The sequence below is a fragment of the Prenolepis imparis genome, unplaced genomic scaffold, assembly GCF_030444845.1.
Source record: "Prenolepis imparis isolate NDT839.2.m4 unplaced genomic scaffold, iyPreImpa1.0 SCAF_10, whole genome shotgun sequence".
Lineage (NCBI taxonomy): Eukaryota > Metazoa > Arthropoda > Insecta > Hymenoptera > Formicidae > Prenolepis > Prenolepis imparis.
In genome coordinates this window covers 6,761,345-6,787,908 of record NW_028141168.1, presented here as the reverse complement: position 1 = coordinate 6,787,908, position 26,564 = coordinate 6,761,345, and the positions used below count along the sequence as shown (strand labels likewise).

Genomic DNA, 26,564 nt, shown 5'->3' with positions numbered 1-26,564 from the left:
TCTGCAATCTATACGAATTTATCGTGACTAGAAATTCTGACGGTATAATGCGGGATAAACCACACTCGATCCTTTCTATTTTTTTTTTACCCGTGTCGAGCGATCCTTTATTAGTCTGACGACAATCAACGAGGCGATAACTGAATTCACGGTCAGCAATTTCGAGCAATTGACGATTCGAAGGCTATGCCGAGATAAATATTTACGAAGAAAATTCATTAATCCTTATCAATAATCATATGGTAGCAAAAAAAGATATCCATAATTCATATTATTATTATTATTATTTAAAAAATATATATATATGTTAATTTAACTAATAAAAATTAAATGGTTAATAAGTGCATAAAAATAATTAATATAGTATAATTTATATTTTAATCTTTATTAGTATTAAATTATATTTAACTTATTTAAATTATTTAACTTTATATATACCTATATATATCTGATTATTTTGATCATATTGATTATTTTGATTGTTTTGACCATTTGCATTATTTCCATCTTCATTATTTTAATTATTTTGATTGTTTTAATTATTTTCGTGATTAAATTCGTTGTTTTGATCATTTTGATTATATAAATTATTGTTATGTTACGAAGATTATATATATATTCGTTTTTAAAGTTTGATAGAAAACAATGAAGAAATTTTGAAATCAATTCTTGAAGACAGTTTTCACAATTTTTAAATTGCGACTTACTATTGCAAATTGAAATGTAAATATCATTTTATTGTCACACACATTAAACTTTATGTGTCACTATTAAATATCGAGATACAAATATGTTGTTCGATTTTTTGAATTACGAATAATTATAATATTTGAATATTCGAACATCACCGTCGCCTATCTATGAAAGGTAAAGACGTTCTCTGACATTGCGAGTCGAGTGCATATATGCACATGCATAAATGCATATAAAGATAAAGCGCCGCCAGAACCATAAATCGAAATCTCATCATTATAATTCATTGTTTTTATATAAGGTCACTGGGCATCTTAATCACGAGTACATTCATATGACAAATGCGCGGCGAAGATTACTATAGAATCGAAAGCGGAAAGCGATTTCTCTAAGTATTGACAAAGGAAGTGTACTCAAGGGAAGTAACTTTAATAATGTGATAGAGAGTAAGATTTCTTTTTGAAGCATTAGAAAAGCGACTAATCCATTTCTACTTGTGTATGTTTTTTTCAATAGACTAGAAAGCAATTGCGAGAGAATTGACATTTGTCAATATTCATACATACATTATAATCTCGTTCCTAATATGCCATTATAAAGTGTGCAAAATTAATTTACTTTACAATAGAAAGCAATCCTGTCCTTAGATGACAATCCAAATCTAATATGTTTTGTGAGTAAATATTAAAAAGAGTAGTAGAAAAAAAACTCTTACTTTATATATATATTAATTTATTTTATTCACGTCATTTGATATTCGTGTAATTTGTCACATAATTCATTTTTTCCATACATTAAATAATTTATATATTAATATCGATTTTATAAAAAAAAAAAAAAGATATGAAAAGAATCTGAAGAGTAAAAGATGATAGTAAAAAAAATCTCTTACACTTTATATATATTAATTTATTTTATTCATGTTGTTAACATTTTGTATACGATTGATATTCGTATAATTTTTAATATTCACATAATTTATTTCACATTAAATAATTTGTTTATTAATATTAATTTTATAAAAGAAGATACCTACGAAAAGAATTTAAAGAGTAAAATTCGTCTCCTCGTAAATTCTAATATCTCCGATATTATATCATCGACCTGACGATCTGTTGCGCATACGAAGTTGTTTCACTTCTCAAGTGCTGGAGCGAATGAATTAAAAATTATGGGCTATTTGAAATTCATATCATCTGCCGTGGACCGGTGATTCGACATATTTCCCATCGCGTGGCATAGCTAGGTGCATTAATCTACATTTAAGACGCGAGCGCGAAGAAATTAATTCAGAAGTGGTTTCCCGACGATGACGTCGACGCGACTACACTTGCTGTCAGCCGGCGAAGGTATCTAAGCCTGCAAGAAGTGCCGCTATGTCCTACATAAGAGCCGAGGCGGCGGAGGATGATTCTGGGACGGTGCGTTCGGTTATTACGTATAAATCCCAGGTCCGGCTACGATTGATTTCTTATAAACCCCGTGTATCATCGATCTCAGGAAATTTCAGTATCGCGAATCTTTACTCATCGAGAGCAAACGGTAATCTAATCTTTGTGTCCTGTTACATGACTTCTATAGGTTTTTAAAAGAAATTCTAGAAAATTTTTTGAATTAATTTTGGACGGTTGTTTCTTATTAAATTCTTGTTAAGTTATTTTTAATTCTTTCCTTTTAATTTTTTTTTCGTTTGAATATATCTGCACGAGGATGACGAGCGAAATCGCGAAGCAGTCAACGGGCATTTCCTCTTTATGAAATTACCTTCCGACTGTAATGTGAATAATATTACAAGTAAATATAGCAAGAAATATAAGATTTATGCAGCTCCCTTGTTGCTAAACGCCATGACTCGTCCGTTCTCTATTTATTATTATTCCACTTTGAGAGCGCAGATGGTGGTTGGACCACTTAAATTATAACTCAGCGTATCTTCACGAACTGCGATAACACATTTCCGCTTCTGTTACGCAGGAAATCGTGATTACGCATGTCGTAATACAATGTATACATAATTTTTCTTAAGGCAAAATTCATTTCTTTCCGATCGATGAGTCGCTTATCACTAGAATTTTCTCTTAAAATTTATCCTGAAAATTATGGTAATCGAGGGATAATATGATGGAAAGAATTTTATGAGAATTTCTCTGATTAATATTTATCATACTAAACTATATAGTAAAATTTTTTTTTAATCAAACATTTTATATTTTATTGTGATAGATATTTATTATTTTTTATTGTGATAAATTTACCATGACTTTCAGGGTAAATTCTAAGAGAAAATTCTCTCTGTGTGTATATTTGGGAATCGTTCAATTTAGATACAAGTAGATTATACGCATTATGGCCCGCCAACACTTTATTGGGACCAATGGCGCCTTTGTCGGCTGGGAAAGGGGTGTCGGTCCTTCTCTTTCCTCTCCTTCCCCCCTTTTTTCTTCACGAACCGGTTCCAGAGACCCGGGTTGAAACACCGCGTGTTCCGTTCTTCAGTTTCCATCTGTCGCTAACACGTCGGAATGCGCGACTCGTCTTCGCAGTTGACACTCGCTCGCATTCCAGGGAGAAAAAACTTTTTCTTTCCTGCGTTAACCATCAGTTAGCATTAAGAACCTTGTTATTGACATAGCACCACGAACCCTTCATCATCCCCGCCGCGTGTAGGATGCAAAAAAATGAACTGGGATTGTAGAACACAAAGTTGCCCGATTTTAACATTGTATTTATAATATAATCTGCCAATTCTCTCGTTCGCGATGTTGCTGACGAGATTGCAAGGCAATTATAATATTTAAACAATGATATAATTAGTGTAAAAAGAATTTATTAGAGTTGTTGAAAGGAGGGATGATTGTTAGATCTATATTGGAGCAAAAGGAATCAATTCTTTCTATACATAAATTATATATTTTTTAAAATATGTATTTAATATAAAGGTAGAATATTAAAACAATACTTTTGGTTTTGAATTTAAAAATCCTGACTGCATCCCTGATTTTGATTAATATTGCACTGATCTGCAACACTGCAATAATTGCATTTTGTAATAAAAAGATCAATATTTTAACTTTCGCGTATGTCGGTACTAATTACATTTGATATCAACATTGACGTCTGTGAAAGTTCAGATACACACTTTTCTTCCTGATCCCTAACGTTAATGTCGACTTCCTAATCTAGTTCTATACGCTATAGTTGCAAACAACGTTACGCAATGTCTATTTAAATATCTCTTCTATTGATCTTATAACATGACATGACTAAAATATATTTCTTTTAGAATTACAAAAATTTTTATACTTTAAATATATATTATAGAGTGACCAATCTTTCATCTTACATGATTCTAAAGTTCCTTATAGAGATTCATTTGCATACTATCTAACAAATAAGATGCTATAGTTGCAACCACGTTATGCAAGATCTGTTTAAATATCACTTCCATCTATTGATCCTATAACTTGACATGATTAAAATATATTTCTTTTAGAACTTATACAGCAAGTGTATATTGTAAAGCGTTGCTACATTTTTCACAATCTTTCATCTTACATAATTGTAGGGTTCTTTATAGAGACTCGAGTTTGGATTATAATGCCCAGCAAATTAGATACAAGCTAAACCCCAGGGTTCGAATTTTGAAAGTATAATATCCATCCGAATTTTCGCCGAACTCTCGTCGAAAAGAGATGCACTTTGTATCGTTCCGCTCTTCAGCTACTCGAGATACCGTATCGTCAAGTTCACCCACTTCGCGCATCGATCGTCGTCGGAAGGCGGCGGAAGAGAATCTCTCGCGCACACTTACTTAGCATACGCGTTACGTATATATGTTAGGCATATACATATCTGCTAGGTGTAACGCGCGACGGGCGAAGGTTGTTCAACTCGGGCGGATCTTGTAACCGTCAAGTATAACGGGTCCTAAGGCCCGCGCAGAACCGGGCATCGCGCCGGCGCTCCACCTTCGGCTCGGTCTGCCTCCTCGCGAAGCTAGGCGAGCGCGTGTGCACGCGCGAGAGCCGGGAGAGAACCCTCTTCCTCTTCTCTCTTCGCCCGCTATAAACCTTCTTCAACCTGGGCACGACTTGTCGAGCTCGCCAGTCAGCCGTGCACCATTGTCGAAAGATCGTCCGGGTAGTCGACACTCTTCGTCGACGTTCGTCGCGATCTCTTCCGTTTCCTTCAAATATCTTCAGATTTTTATTAAAATTTATTTTTACCATCTATCTATTGATATACATTTGCATTTCTTATTCGTCCACGTTCGGTGTCTCTTCCTTTCCGAATAGATGGTCGCGGAGTAGTCGCGGATTCCTATCGGTGGTGCGCCGAAAAGTTTGTTCTCTCGCGTTTTTCTCGCGGTCGGGGGTGCGTGCGCGTGTGCGTGTATGTGTGAAGATCACCCCGTTGACGGTGATTCGATGTGTCATTGAGCAGTTGATTCAGAGATATAGGTAAGATGTTGATAAATTTACAATGATCGTTTTTCAACCATCTTTCACACTTGGTTGCGCAGCATGCTTTACTTATTTTAATGCAAATTTGTTGACGCATTTTACGCCACTTTTTATCGTCCATCTCTTTACGTTAGATGCTGCATAATTATTGCATTCATTATATATAATATATATATATTTTATATATGTTATATACATATATATAATTACAATTAAAATGTATTATATTAAAGAGGACTGTCAACAATATTGCGATATGAAAAAAGTAAAGTTTTTTTTTAAATGATACACATATGGAATTTATACTTAAAATAATTCAAAAAAAATTCTGTACTTGATTATAATTAAAAAAATTCTTATGTACTTAATTATAATTAATTTTAATTGAAAGTTTATATAACGCGAAAGAGCTACTCTGAGAAATGTAAGATATTGGAACAATGTTAATAGAGAATAAAACATCGTATAGTTCAAATCCGGGATGTAATGTCGTTAATTGCACTCGTATCTGTTTCATCGCATTGGTTCAGTCTCCAGTCACTTCCTCGGGAGAAGAACCTTCTAGTTCTTCTTCCTGTTTTTATTTTCACATCATTACGTCATGTTATACTTGTTGAATCGCGGTTCACGGATGTCTATATTGTTTTATTAGATAATTGGAATATAATGGAAATACTTTTGGAGTTTATATGCCACGCTCCAAAAAAATCAGGAAATAATGCACTGATTAGATTAATCAATGTTATTAATACGTTGTCATGTATGCGACCTACTTGTGCCGGATCAATCATTGATGAAGGTGCAAGAATGTATGCGTTGGAGAACACGATAAATAATTTTACATTTAAAAAAAATGTTGGATTTTTGAATTTTTTATTTCATTAAAGTTTTGTTAATTTATCTTTTAATCGAAATTTCATTTTAAATACACTTATAATGAATTGAAAAAGGAGACTCACTTTTTTTGTTTATTTGCATCGATGAAGCTTAATTTGTCAAATTTTTTTATTATATTTAGTTTTCATTATTAATGACATTATTTATATTGAGAATTTTTATTATTATTTAATTATTAAAGGAACACAGGATTTTTTTCGATTATTCCAAATTATCAATATTAGGCATTAAACATGACTCATAAATCGGAGAAATAATCATTACGTTTTTATTATATATTATATTATATTTTATTTTATTTATGAATGCTTTCAATTTTCGTCTCCTTTCGTTTCTTCTTTCTTCTCTACTGACGGACATGTTGAATTATTTATATATTATATTGTACTCTGTCTTTCACGCTTTAATGAGAGTGTCTCGCTCGTATAATTAGAGAAGTCACTCCGCTTCTACATAAAAAAGCGAAAAGAATAAAAGAATGTAAATAAAAAAATGTATAAATATTAAATAAATATAAAATATAAAACACCTATAGGTGTTACCGTTATCAATGCATGAAATGAATTAAGGATTGACGAGGGGAGATGGAGACTTCGCGTGAGAAATGTTCATTGTACGGGACAGTCACGGCGATGAGGTATTCGCTTCGTAACGATCGTGTGTAAATCCATCTGTCCGTAAATAAGATTCGATCCGGCCGCGTTAAGAAATCAATGTGCGATTTACCCGAACACGATCGGAAGGGAGTTCTCTCATCTTGGATCATCGTGCCTCGTGGTCGTTTTTTCCATTTTCTTTTTATTCTGTGATCCGATTTAAGCGGCGATAGGAATGTCCGATGCTCGTTAGAGCACAAATCTGTTTGTTAAATAGCGTAGCTTTGTTGCGCGCGATCTTTTCCGCTGGGGTGTCCAGCGTTCCGGAAACGGACTTCATTCCTCGACCATAAGCGATTCCATGAATACGCGAATAGCCTTTTATTCCTTGGCAGATTGAACTATCGCCGACTCTGAGGTCTCGAACAATTTTATCCGTTTAAACATGATTTATTACGTTATTTTAGATAGTATTTTATAAGGATGTTATATAAGCTTTAATAAGGAGAATAGAGAGAAGAAGTCATATACTTTGATATTATAGGTTCGACTGACTCTACAAGACTCTTTTCTTATTATTTTTTCGATTCATCATAATTTGGAAATTTACTTTCCGTATTAAGCATTATTGTTTAATGAACTCACACATATATGACGGCAAAGTTCCCCGTAATTGCACTCGCTATTTACTCTACAATTGCGGAAAATTACTGCAATACGCTTGCCATCGAAAATAGTCAGTGCGTAAATAAGAGCATGAATAATAACAATTATTATTGTTATACAACGGTTCAATTTTGCGAGGGTAAAACTACCGAAGCTATAATACACAAAGTACTTCATAGTCGCCACGAATTACGTAGTTACGAGCAATTATTTTTTATTAACTTGTAATTATTTATAAATTTATAAATTAAAAAGAAACGCTGTAAACTGTTATACATTGTTATAAGAAACGAGCATTAATTTGTTATTTTATATATAATTTTTTTAATTTTAATTTGTTAAATAGCACACTACATTGTTTTTACAGCTCGAAAATTTAATCCTACACTGAGAGAATTTTCTCTTAGAATTTATCCTGAAAATCATGATAATTGGGGGACAATATGGTATGGAAAGAATTTTACGAGAATTTCTCTGATTAATATTTATCACAATAAAATATAAAACATGTTTGATTAATATTTTACTAAACTGCATAATAAAATTAATCAAACATATTTTATATTTTATTGTGATAGATATTATTATTTTTATTGCGATAAATATTAATCCGAGAAATTCTTATAAAATTCTTTCCATATCACATTGTCCTACGATTATCATAATTTTCAAGATAAATTCTAAGAGAAAATTCTCTTTGTGTAATAATAATATTTATATTCAGAAAAGAATATAATTTATTTAAAAACATATTTTTATGTCGATCTGTCTTTTGTTTTTTACTGACGCATTTGTTCGGAATTCAAAGAATCTTTTTGTAGCGTTACTCACAAATTCAATGGAGTCGAATAATGCGCACGAGCGGCTTTCCAGTTCGCAAAGAAACATTCAAATGGTTAACGGTACGTACTCGTTCGTAGAATTTGCGCGCCGGACTCTACTATTCTATACCCCGACTGTTCTATACCGGTGAATAATATCCCCGGATAATTCTCGCACTTCGATCACACATTCTCACATTCTCTGATATACCGCCGGGATGCACGATCGAGTCACGTACGAAAGACACCCGAAGAAGATCGATGCCCCGCTGCCGGGGATACCGTTAGTAGACACGATTATATGAACGGAAAAATGCAACGGTAAACAACATCCAGGTGACAATCACCCAATCGCCAAGCGAATTCCACGGATTCCGTTCGCGGGATATTATTAATTGTAAGTGGCAGTTGCGGCTCGTCTTTCTCAAGTTGAGACTGAAAGTCTCGTTAATCCTCCGCAGAGATTTCGATGCGCGAGCAGGAAAGATCGTTTCATTCAAAAATCATCAGGACGTTATTTAATTAATTATTATCTGCAAGACAATTTCTCTCTCCCGAATTTAATTTATATTCACAGAGAGAATTTTCTCTTAGAATTTACCCTGAAAATCATGGTAATCGTGGGACAATATGGTATGGAAAGAATTTTATGAGAATTTCTGTGAATATGTTTTTTTACTATGCACAGTTTAATAAAATTAATCAAACATGCTTTATATTTTATTGTGATAGATATTATTATTTTTATTGTAATAAATATTAATCAGAGAAATTCTCATAAAATTCTTTCTATATTGTCCCACGATTACCATGATTTTCAGGGTAAATTCTAAGAGAAAATTCTCTCAGCGTTGATTATAATTTTTTTATTGATAAATGTATGTGATTCTTATTTTTATTATTGTTATTATTCTTTCTTATTCAAATTTTATACTATTTCATAGCTGTAAATACATTGTGCACTTTGGTATAAAATTCTACATTGCATGAGTGCACGATTTATTTCATGTAAACGTCGATGCTAAAATAATTCCACCGCTTGTATTCTACGCGTTGACGATTGAACAATCGGAAATGAAAATTGAATACAAATGATCCTTTCAATCAAGACCTTCGGTAAATCGGTAATCAGAGATTCACGTCGCGTCTAACAATAAGTAAAGTCGCCAAAATCAACTGTCTCGACATTTGCGTCATTAGTACCCTAATGATTGTGCATCTTAAATTTTTTAATTGTTATTGTCCAACATGGTATTTTACTTTCAAATTCTAAATGCTCAGTTAATGAAAATTGTATCAATAGTTTAACATAAGTATGCAATTTACACCCATAAATACTTGCAGATGTTCAATATTTATCGTATAACATTTAGTAGAATTATTTAACAAATTGTTTATATTTATATTTAATAGATAAAAAAGTTTGATACGTGTAAGAGTAATATGATAATTTAACTATTATATTGCATTACTATATGTTTATATTTACAATTATATTTCTCAAATGAATTAAATTAGCGGGAATGAAAAAATTAAATATATATGTTGAAATATATTGCTCAAATATATTCTCATATATTCTCATCTGTTTGACATTTCATAATCAAACAGAGAAAATATTGTGTATACATATATATATTCTATTAACATTTCCGGTCTTTATGAAACACATGCGAAATATTGCCAAAGTATTTGTCGAAACACACTTAAAAACGGTAAATACATATGTAAATTTTCGTTTGCAATAGTGTGCTTACGCATATAGGTACTTATGAACGTTGATGCAAGCGTCGCGTCTTTTGTCGTCGTCAAATTAAAACCTTCCACTTCCGCGTTTGCTCCACCGTTTCCTGTCGCCTTCCTCTGTATCGACTCGATCGCGCCTTTCATTTCGATCACGAAATTGTTTTTGCGTTCTCTTACTCTCGACTGATTCCCGATGTCACATAATGCCATACGCGTGCAACGAGATCTACGATCTAGATCATTGCTCAAGATCAGGTTCGACGTTTAGGAGTGTAGGTCAACGTGTCGAGGACAGCCTCTAGCATATTTCGCGATGCGCGGAATCTCCCCCTTTATCTTTTTACAATTCACAGCGCATCGTTCTCGATAAGGCCATTTCTGAATTGTAAATAATTTCACAATAGATTATGTGTGTATATATATATATATATATATATATATATATATATATAAAGAAATAATATTAAAATACAATTCTTTAAAATGCAGTCCTTTTTATATAGGTATATATATATTTATATATAGAGAGTCATATTTTTTTCTAAATCTTTATCTTTCTTTTTCTAATTCTTTTTTTAATCTTGTTTCAGTGCGAAGATGCGGATGCAGATACTTAAAGTTGTGGTGATCCTGCTTGTCGCAGGATCAGGCGATGCTAGGCCTCAAAGAAGCGGTAGGTTTCCTTTAAAAAAAATCACATTATACGTGACAATATTGTAACGCGACGGAAATAATCGGTAATGTTTAGCAATAAAATCACGTAACGCGCGCAACGAGTTAGTAGCAGAAAACGTTTTCTAACGCAAGATTGATGCCTTTTACACGGTGCAATCGTAGCTAACAAATCGTGTTTATCCAATCGTAAATCTGTCATCTTTTCATGTGTTTTAATATTATTATATGTGACAGTTAAAAAAATGTATTTTAATATAATTAATAGCTTTCCTAGTTATTTTATAATATATATATAAAATAAATTAATGTTAAATTAATTAATATAATTCTTGTTAATTATTGTATAAAAATTGTATAATTACTTAATTAACGTAACTTTTTGCTAATTAATATAACAATTCCAATTCCTTATTTCGCAAATTTGCATGCAATTCACGTATACGTATAAGGATTATTTTTCAATTATTCATTTCCCTACTATTTTCGATAACGAGCCTTTTATTTCTAAAAAAATGGACTTCGTTCAACGTTCCATTACGGAGAAAACGCATGCGATGCATCAAACGTGCAATTACTCAATAGTACATAAATTATATATTGTTGTAGCGTGTCGAATCACAACTTGTCCTTTTTATCACAATTACGTCACTGCTTTTCGTGCGTTATACCGCCCATAGTGCTTTTCTTACAAAATCGAATGTCTTAAGAAAGAAGCGGAAGCGTGTATTTAAACTTGCAGCAATTGCAAATTGCCACAGCATAATAGCTTCATGGCAATTGACAGTAATTGGCATATTGATTAGAATATCGCATTATAAATTTTGTTGCATGATTAGAGTATCGCATTATAAATTTTGTTAATGTAGCATGTTTTCAACGTGTTTATCCCGTTTACTGCACAGAGAGAGAAAAATCTCTTAAAATTTACCCAAATCATGGTAATTAAGAGACAATATGATATGGAAAGAATTTTATGAGAATTTCTCTGATTAATATTTATCACAATAAAAAATAATAATATCTATTACAATAAAATATAAAATATGTTTGATTAATTTTACTAAAAGTTTAGTAAAATTAATAAAATATATTTTTAAAATTCTTTCCATACCTTATTGTTATTTCCATACTTTATGTACCACGATTACCATGATTTTCAGGGTAAATTCTAAGAGAAAATTCTCTCTGTGTATAAACTTCTTTTTCTCTTGTTTCTAAAAAATGTTTTTAAATTTTAAAATAAAATATTTCGCTTTGCAGGCGACGCGAATTCGGCGCCGCAGGCGGAAACGAGCGACGCGGGATGGAGAAACGTTCAAGCCCGGAACGCGACGCACGATACAATTCGGGATAGCAGGTATACGGGGACTTCCGGACGTAATAGAAAGTCATATATCACACGTTTCCGCGATAGTGTCGATTCGTCACGCGAGCATAACGCGATCGGTCTCGCTCCGACAATGCGATCGTTGTCGTTCGGCGCCGCTCGTCGTCGTTCTAAGATTGATGACATCTGGACGACGTCCGAATTTAAAGCACCCACGAGTCTTTCGAGAACGAACGTATTGGGCGAGATCGCGGAGATAGGCGTTGTTCCAAGTTCGAACAGGGCGGACGGATCACCTTCTCTTCGTGGTCCTTCTAATAATTCCACGAGGTTCGTTTCGGCGTCGAATAGAAGCTCCGATTCAGGGACTGATCGAAAGATCGATTATTCTGGAATAGTAGGTGGCGGGAATTATTATAATTTAGGGAGACCGAAGTTCGACGCGATTTTGAATCGAAATTTCAAGTCGACAGTCGCTCGGACGAGGTACTCTTCGGGAAATAATTTCTTGGCGAATCATCATGCGTCTGGTTTGACGAGCGACGATATTTCTATCGCGAAAAATCGACAGAGATCAGGTTCGATCAAGTCAGAGTCATTTGCGAATAAACGTGTTCTCGGAGATGATACGTCGCGTTGGAGAATAGAACAGGTTTCGAATCTAGCGAGAACTAGGGTCTCGATTGATCCACGGGAAAGCGCTATTTCATCAACTCGTTCCATCCACAAAGATCACGAATCTATTGGTAAAAGTACGGATTCGATCGTGACTTTGCACGAAAATCCGAAGACTGCTTTCGCAACCGATTCTTTTCGCCTTGTTGTCGATGCCGAGCACGCGGATTTGAATAATTCAACAGCACTGACCCGTCCGATTTTCATCTCAGATCCGAAATCGAGAGTCCGTTATGACGCATCTCGCAGACCCGGGATAACTTCCAATAGAAACTTCATTAAACTCCGATATCCGTTCTCCACTTTAAATCGAGGCTCCAGCAACGTCGCCCTGAATTCGAAGCCGAAGCCTAATGACAATGTTCAGCTGAGAGAGCCGATGAAGAACCACTTGACACGAACAGCTGCGAAGAGGCCTGCTTTGAACGATCACGCGACGTTCAATCCTCATCATTTGACGAAGAGCCATCATTCTTCGCATGCTCAGAACTTGTCGAGTCAGATCGAGAGAGTCGACGGTACATCGACGGTACAGCAGAACGCGTACTTGAAGCTCTGGCCGAACGAGACGTTCCAGAATATCGAGGCTCTGTACAACGATGAGAAGTACACTTCGTCCTTGAAGGAGAACTCGAATCGCGAGTCCGGCTTTCACGATGCCGATCAGACGCCGATGATTTTATCGTCGAACGACGGATACTACAATCATCCGGATCCGATTATCGATGCCAGCGTGAAGAAGATCATCCACTGGTTGAAGGTGGATACGATCCGGCCGAACGACACGCAATTGATTAATGACAGCGAGGATCATAAACCGATCGAATCGGTCTTCGAATCGATCTACGAAAACTTGGAACCCAATCGGCCGCTGAACAATCATGACGACGATCGTTACGAGACTGTCGTTCTTCAGGGTCCGTCCCAGAGTCAAGATCTCGACGAAATAAAATATCATGAAGAATATCCGAGTTCACAATACGCGACAGATTATCCGAATCTTTCTCCTACTTTAACCTCCTCTTCTTCCTGGTCCGACGCGGCGTTGCTGAAGAACAAGACCGTTTACAATCCCACGACACTCGTGACGCAGAATACAGTGGTCCAGATTCTGAACGACGGTTCGAAGGAAGCGAATGTAACGAAAGTGCCTCAATTAAGCACGACATCTACTGATCAAGCGACTTCCTCTTCTTCCTCAAAGAACAAAGAACCTTCTAAGCAAGAAACCAATACCTTCCCCTCGTCATATAACTGTCCGACGATCACCATAAATACTTACACCCGCGTGAACAATACTATTCAGAGCAAAGAAGGCTGCACCGATCTGAATATAATCGTCAACTCCCACGTCTTGAGCACAAACGTGTTCAAGCCGAGTGGCGAACCGACCGAGCTAGATCAGACCTCGCTGGCAACCGAGAGTTACGCTGACGAGAGCGACAAATATGCCGGGGAGATCGACGATCTTTCCCAGGATTCCTCAGACAGTTACGTAACCGCGTCGATCGGCACTTACGGCTTGGTTGAGCCTCCGCGACCAGGTCAAAACGATTATTACGATTCCCAGAAGGATCCCAGCTTGTCTGATCCTGCTTCTGCCCCAGAACTGTCGAGCGTCGAAGTCTTCCAGAACACTCAGATCAGCGTGCTCAACTCGGGCGTTCCTTTGACGGATTCGGTTACGGATGGTCCTGTCGGATCATCCGTCGATGATGATCCTGTGGGCGACACCGCAGCTTCCGCTGGATCACCTGATTCCGGTTCCGTCGCTCACGAGCTGTCTTCGTCCAATGCTGCGACGGGTCAGGCCATCAATGGTCCCGGTTCCTTGCAGCTTCCCGCGCTGCCGAGTCTTCCCGGTCGACCCGGCTTATCGGGCGCTGGTGGTCTAGCTTCGTCGCAGGGTGCCGCGGGATCGTCCGTCGACAAAGATGACGACGACGACGATTTTGACATGTCGCCGAGCGGCGTGTTGCAGTCGGTCGCCTCGGTCTTCACGTACTTTTCTCTACTGAATCCATTAGGTTACAGCTTCTTCAGCCTCGCCGCGGCGCCCTTCGCCGCGATGGCGGCCGGAGTCCTCGGGGTCGCCGCGGTTGTCTTTCCGTGGGCGATACCGAACGTCATCGACTTCGGACGCGCCGCGGACAAGGTGACGGTCAGATTCAGACCGAATGTCGAGGAGTTCGTTAAACAAGCCGTGCACAAATACAACGGTCTGAACGAATGGAAAAGCAGGCGGAAGAAGCGCAGGAGATGAATTGACTTCCGATTGATCTCGTAATGCTCGTATATAGTTCTTCGAAATGATTTGGCGTTATTTCGAAGGTAGAAGTCTGAAGGTTAAGCTTGCATGAAGCAAGAGTATGGGGTTCCGCTAGAATTAATTAAATTAGATAGGACTCGAATGAGTGTAGTGATTGTTCATATCGTTTCGTAGCTGATTGACAATGGTACGTAATTAATAGAAGAAGCGAAGAGAAGATAGAGAGAAAGAGATAGATGAGATTATATTTATTTTAGAACATGTGGATGCGTTAATACATGATTTTTTTCGTAAAAGCAAAGCTTATTTGGGTATATAATATGTAGTGATTAAATGAATAGAATATCTATTTATTATTTTATGAATATATCTTTCACACACTTCTTTTTCTTCCTTTTCATTCTTTTTCTTTTCTCTTTCTTTTTTTCTGTGTGTGAAAAGAAAAATCTCTAGTAGATATAATTTTTATAAAATAATTGACAATTATATAAGCTAAAGTGTATAAGTTTATAATATATTTTTATACGATATTAAGTAGCTTTGTTTTTGTTGCCAAAAATAGTATGATAGGAAAACATTTGCTTACATAAATAGCATCGTGTAGATTGAACAATATAATGTAAATTTGTTCAAAGAAGGAAGACTTATGAATACAGAGACATATATACATATAGATATGTGTATATATACATATATTAGTATTTCATTACATCTTAATATTATTTATGATTATTATAGCCATGTGTTCAATAGTGGAATATATGGTGTATTGCGCTCTTTTTTATTACTTATATAAATTTTCTATAAATTAATATATGTTTTTTGATAAAATATTTATAAAATATTTAATTTTATATAATCATTGCTTCCTGCTGTGCGTGTCGATATTTAAACGTAATAAAAGCTTACACCATTTCAGGGCATTTGCAGTATATTTGTGTGCCAACAAATGTGTAATATTAATAAAACATTTGAAACAAAAACTAATATCCCTTCTTGTGAATAAATATATAATCTGTTATGCTTCCGTATATATTATATAAAAATGTATGTTCCTATTTTTGCACATCTACAATTTCCCTAAGTCCTATCCTGTTATTGTTAACAACCAACAAAATTCATTGAAAAGAAAAATAAATTTAATCTCAAAATATGTACAAAGCAAGAAATATACAAAATTATGTATTTTACAAAATATAGAATCTGAATCTGATAAATTAACGAGAAAGAGATATTGATATACAATTAAAAAGAAAAATTGTATCACACATACGTGACGTAACAACACGGCATTTTGATATAATAATTTTAATATATTACAACAATTAAGTAAAAATGAATCAACAAATAGTACAAATGTTGAAATAATACAAATCGATGAAATTAATGCATTTATCCATATTATAATTGTTTGTTTATTTAAATTAATAAGTAGAATTTTATTTTTGTTGACTTGATACTTAAACATTTTAAAACTTTCAAGTCAATCAAGTTAGCATTGTAGTTAATACAGAAAATATAGTATATTTTTGTGTAATTATGCTTCAAATACAAATTTTTGTTAAAATAAAATTCACCTAAACTGAAATCAAAAATTAACCAAAGAACATTAATTCTGTTAAAAATCTCAATTAGCAAAACTTTTTTCTTAATTACTTTAATTGATTTAATCCATTAACTTCTTGAAAACTATTAACGTGTTTAGGTATGTAAATCATAATCAAGAAAACAAATTTAATTTAAGATTTTTGATTAAAAGAGTTTTAATTAAAATTAAATAATAATTTAATCAATTTCTTTGAAACACATAGATGTAATAATTTATTTAAAATTATATTATGTTTTATTACTTTATTCCGTATTATTTTTTTAACTTTATCTTTAATTGCATGCGTAATGTTAGTGATTATAATTTGTTTGTTACTGCGCGAAAAATCAAATCTTAGCTATTACACATAAAAGGTAAGAATAATAACACACTGTTACGAGTAGAGACTTTTTCCAAAATTATATATAATATCTTATTCTTTTAATAAAATTAATAAAAATTATAAAAGAAATTTACGAGATAATTAGATATTGCGAGATGTCAATCCTTTACAATTTTCGTATTTAAAATGTGCGATTATACATTATATGACTGTGTCGTATCAACACGTGTGATTATTCAAATCGAAAGTTATTTTGCGAAACAGCATTCGATCAAATCACTTCTCGACAAAATTTGACAGTGAAATTTTATTTCAGCGAGCAGCGAAACGTCACCCATCGTGACTTGAAGGATCTGCAATATATGGATCAATCCTTGAGAACCGTCGCCACTCAACTTCTCAACGTTACGAGTCCGCAGGAAGTGATGAAAGTGCATAACAAAGAGCTCACCAAGGTAGAACATGGCACGACGACGACGCTGAAGTCCTCGGAAGAAAGCGACACATCTTCGTCGATCAGAGATGTCAGTTCGGAAATCGGTAACTCGGAGGAGCCCGCTGGCTTAAGTTTCGGCAGGCCGATAAATTCCAAGTTCAGTTACTTCGAGAGCAGCCATCCTGGCCAGGCAATGGCAATGACGGAGGAAGAACTCGAGCGGGAGATGAGCTCCACAAGGCTGATGAACGCCTATAAGAGTCACTCTACAACCACCGGCGGTATTTCCACGTGGATCCTGCTGAATCCGCCGTCCACGACTGTCAAGAGCGCCGAGACCGAGAAGACGAAGTTGCAGCAACCTTTCCAGACGGAAGTACGATTGACGGTCAGACCAAGTTCGTCGATTGACAGAGTGGAACCGATCTCGCAGTCTGATAAAACAGCGGAGAAGAGTACACCGCAGTTGATATCTTCCGTCATAACCACGGAGAAGGTAAGCGTTATCACGAAGAAGCCGACTACTCCAACAACCACGAAGAAGATCACGACTACTCCGAGACCGGAGAGAGAGAAAACTCCGGATTCGGAGACGTTGGAATCCTCTTCGGGTACGACGACTTTAAAGCTAGTTCGCACCACACCTGTAAGCACTTCGACGAGCGACGAAACGATCTCCTCGACAACCATTTCCACGACGAAGAAGAACCAGGGTCCTCGAACCACCGCTAAACCGAAGAGTACTACCCCGAGAACGACAAAGCCGACGAGACCGGGTCAACAAGGTAGACCGAAGCCTACCGCGACGAAGAGAACCACGGTCAAGTTTGAAACAACCACGAAGAACGAGACGATCGCATCGACTGGTAAGATTGAGAAGGTGACCTTCAAACCGATTCAGATCATCACGACTCCGCAGAACAAGCCGGAGAATACGGAAAAACCGATATTTGTCACTAAGATAAAAGCTTCGATGTTCATGGACAATCAGAAAGCCCCGACCACTTTACCTCCGACCTCGCCATCGACCGCAACGACCTTAGATTCCGATTTCGCGTCCAAGACGGATTTATCTGGCGCGGATCTCGTGGAAGTGCCAGTGAGATCGAAGCCGAGCGGCACGAAGGCGAATAACGTGCTGAAGGTGCAGCTGAAGAAGCCTGCTGAAGAGGCTACGCAGATCGAAATTGAGCCGATTAAGGTGAACGCGCCGATCCTGAAGATCGAGAAGCTCGACAAGGACAAGGTGGAGCAGATCGTGGAGAAGGATACGAATAATCTGAATAGTTCCAAGATAGACCTGCAGTTCGACTTCAACCCCGAGCTAACGAAGATCAACGTGGATACGCAAACAGAAGTGACATCGACTTCAACGACCTCGATGACTTCGACTACTACAACAACAGCAACGTCGACCACGACTAAGCGGCCGAGACACAACTCGAAGAGGAAGAAGAACAAGGTTCGCAGACGCAAACCATCCACGACTTCGACGGCGCCAAGTTCGACGACGGTCGCGACGATCGTTTCCACTTTGATGGAGACCAGCGAAGACGTCACGGACCCCACCGTCTTAGACAACGAGATCCAGGAGTCGAAGATCGCGCCCGACACGAAGCTCGCGACGAAGAACAAGAAGAAACAGCCGCAGAAAGCGATCAGCACTCAGATCTACAACTTCCTCAGTCGCGAGGTGATGCCCAGCTTCGGCGTAATGTCGCTGGTGGGTCTGGGTCTCGGTTTAGCCTCGTACTTCCTGTATCCCTTCGGCGGGACCATCTCCCGAAGGAACTACGACGTGGAGCAGAATTACAAGTACAATCCGGAGGAGTACGGCGGTAATTACGGACAGAGCGAGGAGGAGGTGCTGTCCAAGGTATTTCAAGGTATGACGAATCACGAGAACAAGTATCCAGGGGTCAACAGCAACTATTATCATTACCAGCATTACGACGGTGCGTACGACACGCAGACGACGAAGAGGACCGACGCGAGATATCCATCCATATCCACATCGCCAGTTTACAAAACGATGGAGAACACCCAGCCGGGGGTTAAGTATCGAAACACGGACTTCAGATACGCCGAGGCTCAAACCACTCCGGTCTATTACGATCGCAAGCAGTCGGACCTGGCCGCAGAAGCCGCGGAATCGGCGAATCGGCAGTTTGTGGTCGGCAACGTACCCAAGGAATATCCCTTTGAAACCGTGAATGCGGCCGCTTTGCCGGTAGACAGCAAGAACGGCGTTAATTACGTATCGACCGAGATCGGGCAGACGCAGTTCGAGAGGGACATCGCGCAAGGTTTGAACTTCCCACCGAATTCAGCCGACGTGCACAATTACGGTGGTCACCTGGAGGCCTCGACCGTCAGATCGGACGACGGATACGAGGAGATCGAAATAACGCCGACCGCGGTGGCCGTCGAACATGGACCGCGATCTCTCAAGGTCAAACGCGCCGCCGTTACCAGCGAAGTAACTGGTAACGGACGTTCAAGGTCGAAGAGAGAGTCGGTAATACAGGTGATACCGTCGAAACACGAGCTGGAGGAGGAGCGGGAGGAGGCGGAGAAGGAGGAGGACTTGAGCAACGAGATTCTGGACATCATCGACTCGGCTCTGCCTGGCGGAGACCAACGAAAGACGAAGAATACCAGCGAGGAGAACGAGGTGGAAGATTTCGAGGGGCAGAGGAAGAAGCTGCACGAGGAAACCAATTTGCGCGCGAAGGAATCCACCACGAAGACTCCTACCACCGTGAAAGATCTAGAAGATGCGACGAAAACCTCCGAAAATTCCTCATCTACTCCCAAGACAGTCGAACAAACCAAGGACGATTCAACCACCTCCTCGGAGAAGATCTCTTCCGACGAAGAGACGAATTCCGCGAGCACGACGTCGAATCCGAAGGACACGAAAGCGACGACTGTCGAATGGTTCGAGAGCTCGACCACGAAGAAGCCCGCGGAAGGCTTCAGTCTCTTCGACTTCGTGAAGAAAGTGGCCGAGATCAAGTTCAGGCTGGGCTTGACGATCCTTAAACATGCCAGCGAAGGGTTCGCGCGATATCTGGGTCACGTGCAGAAGAGGATCAACGGCGAGGAATGAGGATGACGAGGACGAACTTGAAGAGCGGCGATCAAAGTTTTGTCTCTCTTGCGCGTTATAATTTATATACGACATTTCGATCGCGTTTGCTCGGAAACGTCACTCGGGATCGACCGCGATCCCGAAGAGCCTCTTTAACGGTAGAAAAGCCGGCAAACGCGAGGAGAAGCAGCGCATCATCATCATCTTCCCAGGACATCTCTTCACGGTCGATTCGAGACGCGATTTCACGGGCGATCATTTTTCTCTGTTTGCATCGCCGATAAACGATCATCCTTTCACTTAGAAAGCTAAAACGATGAAGAGAAACACAAACTACTGTTATATTGTACATCGGTGAACGCGTGACGTCTTCCTCTTCGAATCTTTCGCCAGGATCCTCTTCGATGATCGACGACGGTGCAACTCGCTTTTAAAGATAAATGCGTTTGATTAATGAACGACGAGCGGGAGGTTTGGTGAGGGGTTTCGATAAATTTCTCTCTTCCAGAAAATCGCGATTAAATTTTTATTTGAAAATCGTTCAATTTCTTTCTACATAATTTGTTTGGTATGAGTGTTGCTCTCATCTCGTCTCGTCGGAGAGCGAGAAAACAAAAATAAAGAAAAACGGACGAGCCGATTTTATTAGGCAACTTATACGCTATATAAATAAATAAATAACTGAAACAAATATAAATGAATAAATAAATAAGTAAACTCTCTATGTAATACCCTGATATGAGTTATGTAAATAAATATTGGAGATTGTAAACGCTCTTGTTTCTCTTTCTCTTTATGTTACATCATACGCAAACGTGTCGTGCTAAAAAATTAGAATTTATTTCTGGCGAAGTTATTGCAAGTTAATTTAAATCATATCTCTCAATAAGAAAACTAAACGATCCGCGAAATTTCTCGACAATCTTCAATAAATACCAATTTGACAACTTACGCGCAATTAAACTGATGTAATTAAACTGTTACAAATTAATGTTGACGCGCTTGTTTTATTAGCGGAGAATAAATTGAATATTTATGTCGCGATGTCTCCTCAAGCGTAGAATACGGATTATAAATTCATGAGTAGCGATAAAAGTCGAAATGAATTATGTTTTCGCTTTTTGTTTTTACAATTCAACCACTCTGTCAAGTACGGCAATTAAAATTAAATTGGTAATTCAAAGCGGAGTAGCAAAACATGCGAGTAGCAAAACGACCTGCGAAAATTGATTCTTTGTGATTTTCACGTTTCTCTATTCACTATTATTTCTACTGAGACAACAATAGAGGATAATCGTTTCTAAATCGATCGTACTTATATCCTCGCCTATGTAAGTACGGACGGAAACATATCGATCATTCTTAGTATTATGACATCTATAGCCTAGCTGATCAATACATGTCTCGAGAAATGGTCTGTAAAAAGTATTTTATATATACATATATATAATAAATATATTATATATATAATAGTATATATAAGCACTTTATATTTTATATATATATATATATATATATATATACATATAAAATTTATATATATAAATATATATATAATATATGTATAAAAATAATATATAAGAGAGCATTATGTATAATATATATATATAATTATTTTTACAGACGCGGATATTGTACATATATATGTTCAATTTTAAATCTAATGTGCATCGAAATTACATTTTCATTTAAATTTTGAGTAAAAATGCACTAGACTTGTGGGCAAATTATTCAATATACCTGTTTTTGTTTTTCAATTCTCAATGTTCTGTTCCGAGTTTGAAACTTCCAAGTCATTTGCATATATCGCGCGTTCTCCATTTTTGCATCGCCGTTACTGAGTATTTTTTTTCAATGTTAAACGAGTGGTTCTGCTGTACCTTAATTTCTACAGTCTTATCGGTCTCCTTTGTTGGGTGTTATATTCCCTCGCGAGCTCATGCAGATTCATTTGGAGATCGTAAGACTTGTTCAAGCCGTGATTTGTCAGACTCAAATCTCTCTTTCGACGACCCAGCATCATCGGTATCATCATTGCCATTGTCGCCGGCAACATACCTGTTATTGCATATATAGGTATGATAATTACATATAAATTAAATTAAGCAAATAGGCAGAGTGTCCCAGATCGTTCGTAATACCTAATGACAGATTTGGCAAGATAAAGTTAAATATAAATAAGATAAAATAGGAAAGAGAAATCTTGCTCGATGTATACAAAATTAAATCAATATCGAGAATAAGATATTTGAGGACATCTTCTATTAATCTGATTATTTAATTTTAAATATTATTTATTTCAAAGTTATTACAGTCTCAATATTTTTGTATTAATATTTTTGTCTCTAAGTAATTTCTGTCATTAAATGATGTCACAAAAGATTTGGAACATTCTGTATATTAAGATTCTAAGATTTAAAATCAAAACGTGCAACTTATGTAAATTAAATTTATTTTTACTATAAGGTTACTGTTGACGTAATAAATATAATATACGATTCGATAAAATTTTCATGATAATATATAGTTCATAAAAAAATATACAAGGACAAAGAGAAGAAATTTAATTATTTAACTTTTAACGTTGTTGCATCAAGAAATAACACAAATATTAGCAATTATATTTTAGACTAAATCACAATAATATCCTTTACAATTTTACATTAAATTGATAATTAAATTAATATCTATTAATTGTGATATTTATGTTTGCAAAACCTTCTTATTAAACACCAAAGAATTTAAACGCAATGCTATTTAAATTTATACGTCAACTTAAAAGGTGAATATTTGTTAAGTATACATATTTTATATTTGTTTACAGCTGTACCTGCTCCGACTGCTGCCAGAACTGCCGAACTCGACGGGTTTCCGCTCAAAGTGTGCCTGATCGGTCTTTTGTTCGTGGTATTCGGGGTGTTCGGGGTGTTCGGGGTGTTCGGGGTATTCGCTTCGGTCGTCAGCCTCTGCATCTCGTACTCCTTGCGGCTCTGCTCGACGCTCTTGAACGTCTTCTCGACTTCCAGAAGACCTCCGTGGGACGTCGTCGTGTTCGTGCCGTTGATCGACGGCAACACCGTCAATCTGACCTAGGTAAATGATTTTTCATAAAGCGGCTATCAATAACACTTTCATTGATATAATAATAATTATAAAATATATATAATAATAATTAATATCGCGAAATTATATGATGAATGAATACTCGCGGTTTTCTATGAAGAATTTCGGATGAAAACTAAATTTTAAAAAATGGCTCGATGTGAGATACAAAGAGAGAAGACACAGTTTATTCTAAATTAGAATAAACTTTGTTTTCTCTCATTGATCATCTAGCCTAACCTGGCGTTTCGATGTCATCACGGATAGCGGAGGCCTGTTCTGTCTATTTCCGTTTCCGCGACTTCCGGTTATATTGGTCACCCTGAATGTCTCCGGAACGTTCACCGTATCGATCTTGATGGATCTCTGTCTCGACTTGGAATATCCGCGATTCGTTGACAGGAGGATCCACTGACCGTCACCGCTCGCCGGATGATTCGGTGGATGATTATTCACGTACTGATAATGAGAGAAGTTTGGTCTCTCGGTGATCAGGGTGGGTCGAGTTCGATCTTGCTCGTACTTATTGTTAGATGGGTAATCGTGCCAATTGCTCCCGTCTCCCGATTGATCCTTATCCGCGTACTTGTCGATAAAATGATAGAGAGACGTCTGAGGCCTGGACCAAGTGTTGGGGAAGTTGGCCGGTTTATCGTCCGTGATGATGTCGCTATTTGGATGATGAGTTTCATACTTGTTCCCGTAGTACGGCCACTTTTGCGCCGTGTCGTCGGAGTGATAAGGGGGACGGGGAATCGGTTTCTGATACGGCTTCTCGTTGTTATCGGACCAATTCGGTTTCGGCTTGTCGTACCTAAGGATTCGACCATTTGCTAGCAAGTGATTCTTTGTCGAAAAATACTTTCGGTATTAGAAAAATAGACATGTATTTAATTAGATGTCGTTTAAAGATTATTTTCGATAATTTGTTAAAAAAATTAATCTGCATTTTCTTCTTGCATAAATAAAGTGCAGAAATAAAATGCGAAGAAAAATATTCTACGAGACTTTTATTGATATATTAAATGAGATATCGCTAGACTGTGTAAACCCGCGAGGAAGAAAGTTTCAATTGGACGGTAATAGTAAATTTCTCTCTCTCCGTCGTAATGAGCACGAAGCCTATTTTCGAATTCGTATATAGCATCGCATAGTGAAAGGAAAATTGTCGGTTGCGGTACTTACCACGGTTTGTTGTTTTCATAAGTGGGTCTGATGGTATAGTCGCCGGCCCATGGTTTCATGCTCGGTTTATCCCACGGCTTTATCTCCGGCCAAGGTCGTTGCGTGCTGGGATTGGCCTGCCACTTGGAAATTTTGCTCTTAGACCACGGAATTGCTTCTAACGTCACCCAGCCGTTCCTGTCCTCGTAAGTATTTGTACCGTAATATTTGTTCCTCTTCAAGGTGTCGTTTAGTGCCTCGCTCAACTAAGAGACAACCGGAAACTCATTAACGTATTTTTTCTATTACATAATGATAAACACATAAAAATTATACAGGAGATATTTATATTTCATGTTAATGCATTTTATATGTGTTGTAGATTTATTAATCATGTATTATAATTTTTTAATATCTTTAGTTAATATATTCTTCAAAAAATAATGTAAATTGTAATAGAACTTTTGAACTAGAATATTATTATATCTTTATCTTAATGTACTATTTTTTATTTATTTTTTATATTTCTTTTTATTTTTTTTTATATTCAAGAATTCATAAAAAAAAGATAAGATACTATTATTTTAACTTTTTCCTTACCGTATCATTCTCTGCTGAAGTAGCATTTGAATTCTGATCGAACTTTTCATCTTGTTCGTGAATTGTTGTCGTGGTTTCGGTGGTTTCGTCGTCGACTTCGAGGACGAGCGGCTCCGCGGGTGGTTTCACGATTCTGAAAGGATACTTGAAGCTCTTCTCGGTAGTGCTCTTTATCTTGTTCGCGTATTCCTCGAGAAACTTGTTGAGCACGTCCGGATTAAAAGTCGACGTTTCGACGAAGGAATTTCTTCGATTGTACTGAACGTTCGATATTTCTTTGGTCATCCTCTCGTCCTCGATTTGGCCCTCGTTTCCTGCATTATCGTTATACAGAGAATTCGGGGTGATCGCTATCGGATCCTGGAGTATCCGCAAATTGTCGGCCTTCGTTTTGAACAGTTCGGACGCATTCGTCCTCATTTTTACAAGGTACCTCGTGTTGCATTGCGATCCGTCTAACGTCAAGATCGTCAAAAGCAGATAGAGCGATCCTTTCGGTGTCATCTCTGAAACACGAAGATTTTTTCTTTTATTTCGTCCATTGTTCAGAATTTTATTAAGCAAACACTTCCGTTTTTATCGGCTATTCCAGCACTATCCGGATAATTTTTTTTTAAATTTATTTCACGATATAATAAGCTAATTTTATTTCTTTTACGCGGTTTACGAGATATCGTCTTTTATTAAGAAAGGAAGAATTACAAAAATTATAAATAAACATTGTCCTAAACAATCAGGGACATTAGACAAAATGGAGAAGCTAATGGGGGGACGAAACCACAATAATTTAGTCGAGCTGGATTCCTTAGAAAATGATTGAAAAATTGCAATTCGTCGAAAATCACTGCCATTCACTCCGTAAATTCTTGGCACATCATCTATTCAATTCTATCGGCGATAAGCGTCGACGAGGGAGGCCAATTCGCGTCGCACTGACCGTGTGATATTAGTCGTCCGAGTCGTCTTTAATTACATGAACAACGAGGCCCGCGGCGCCTGAAGACCCGTTACGGGAACCAACAACGCGCCGACAACAACAACAATAGACGATGACAGAGCGACGTCACGAAATGCGGACGGAAAAGCGGAAGTGTTCGAGTACAAGCGCGGCCTCGACTCCTCAAGGTCCGAGATGGCTCTGTTGCCGAGACGTTGCCCTCGTTTGCTTTTAATCCAGATCCCCACTTGGCCGATGCTTGGTCCATTTTGCATCTTCCAGTACTCTGCGTTGATACCACTGCTTACTGTTCCCTTGCTTCTCGACTTGGTCAATTCCAACTGGAGAACGGGCGCCGTATTGTCTCTCCTTCTCACCTGCAGAGACTCTTTCTCTCTCTTCTCTCCGTCGATGCGGGTTCTCTCTCTCTCTCTCTCTCTCTCTCTCTAGTACTCTGCGTTGATACCACTGC

General features: G+C 37.3%; 2 protein-coding genes across 8 annotated transcripts in view; one reads left to right on the top strand and one right to left on the bottom strand.

Annotated features, from left to right (window-relative positions):
* Nucleotides 1–10,085: 10,085 nt before the first annotated feature.
* On the top strand, nt 10,086–20,764 carry LOC145941475 (uncharacterized). The gene is made up of 5 exons (XM_083047586.1): nt 10,086–10,154; nt 10,236–10,267; nt 10,473–10,555; nt 11,818–14,811; nt 17,024–20,764. Exons 1-5 carry the CDS (start codon nt 10,086–10,088, stop codon nt 20,305–20,307), a joined length of 6,462 nt encoding a protein of 2,153 aa, XP_082903712.1. The 3' UTR covers nt 20,308–20,764.
* Nucleotides 20,765–21,777: 1,013 nt separating this feature from the next.
* LOC145941913 (uncharacterized) overlaps nt 21,778–26,564 on the bottom strand; it is a 246,211-nt gene continuing 241,424 nt past the window's right edge. For 4 of the 7 annotated variants that reach the window (XM_083048327.1, XM_083048328.1, XM_083048330.1 and 1 more), the window contains 5 exons: nt 25,156–25,661; nt 24,577–24,821; nt 23,632–24,205; nt 23,120–23,378; nt 21,782–22,347 (listed from right to left, as the gene is read on the bottom strand). In XM_083048327.1, coding sequence (XP_082904453.1) covers nt 22,178–22,347; nt 23,120–23,378; nt 23,632–24,205; nt 24,577–24,821; nt 25,156–25,659 — 1,752 coding nt within the window. In that variant the 5' untranslated portion in view covers nt 25,660–25,661 and the 3' untranslated portion in view covers nt 21,782–22,177. Of the gene's footprint in view, nt 22,348–23,119; nt 23,379–23,631; nt 24,206–24,576; nt 24,822–25,155; nt 26,367–26,564 lie in introns of those variants that run through there. The other 3 variants (XM_083048333.1, XM_083048334.1, XM_083048332.1) reach the window with 3 other exon arrangements.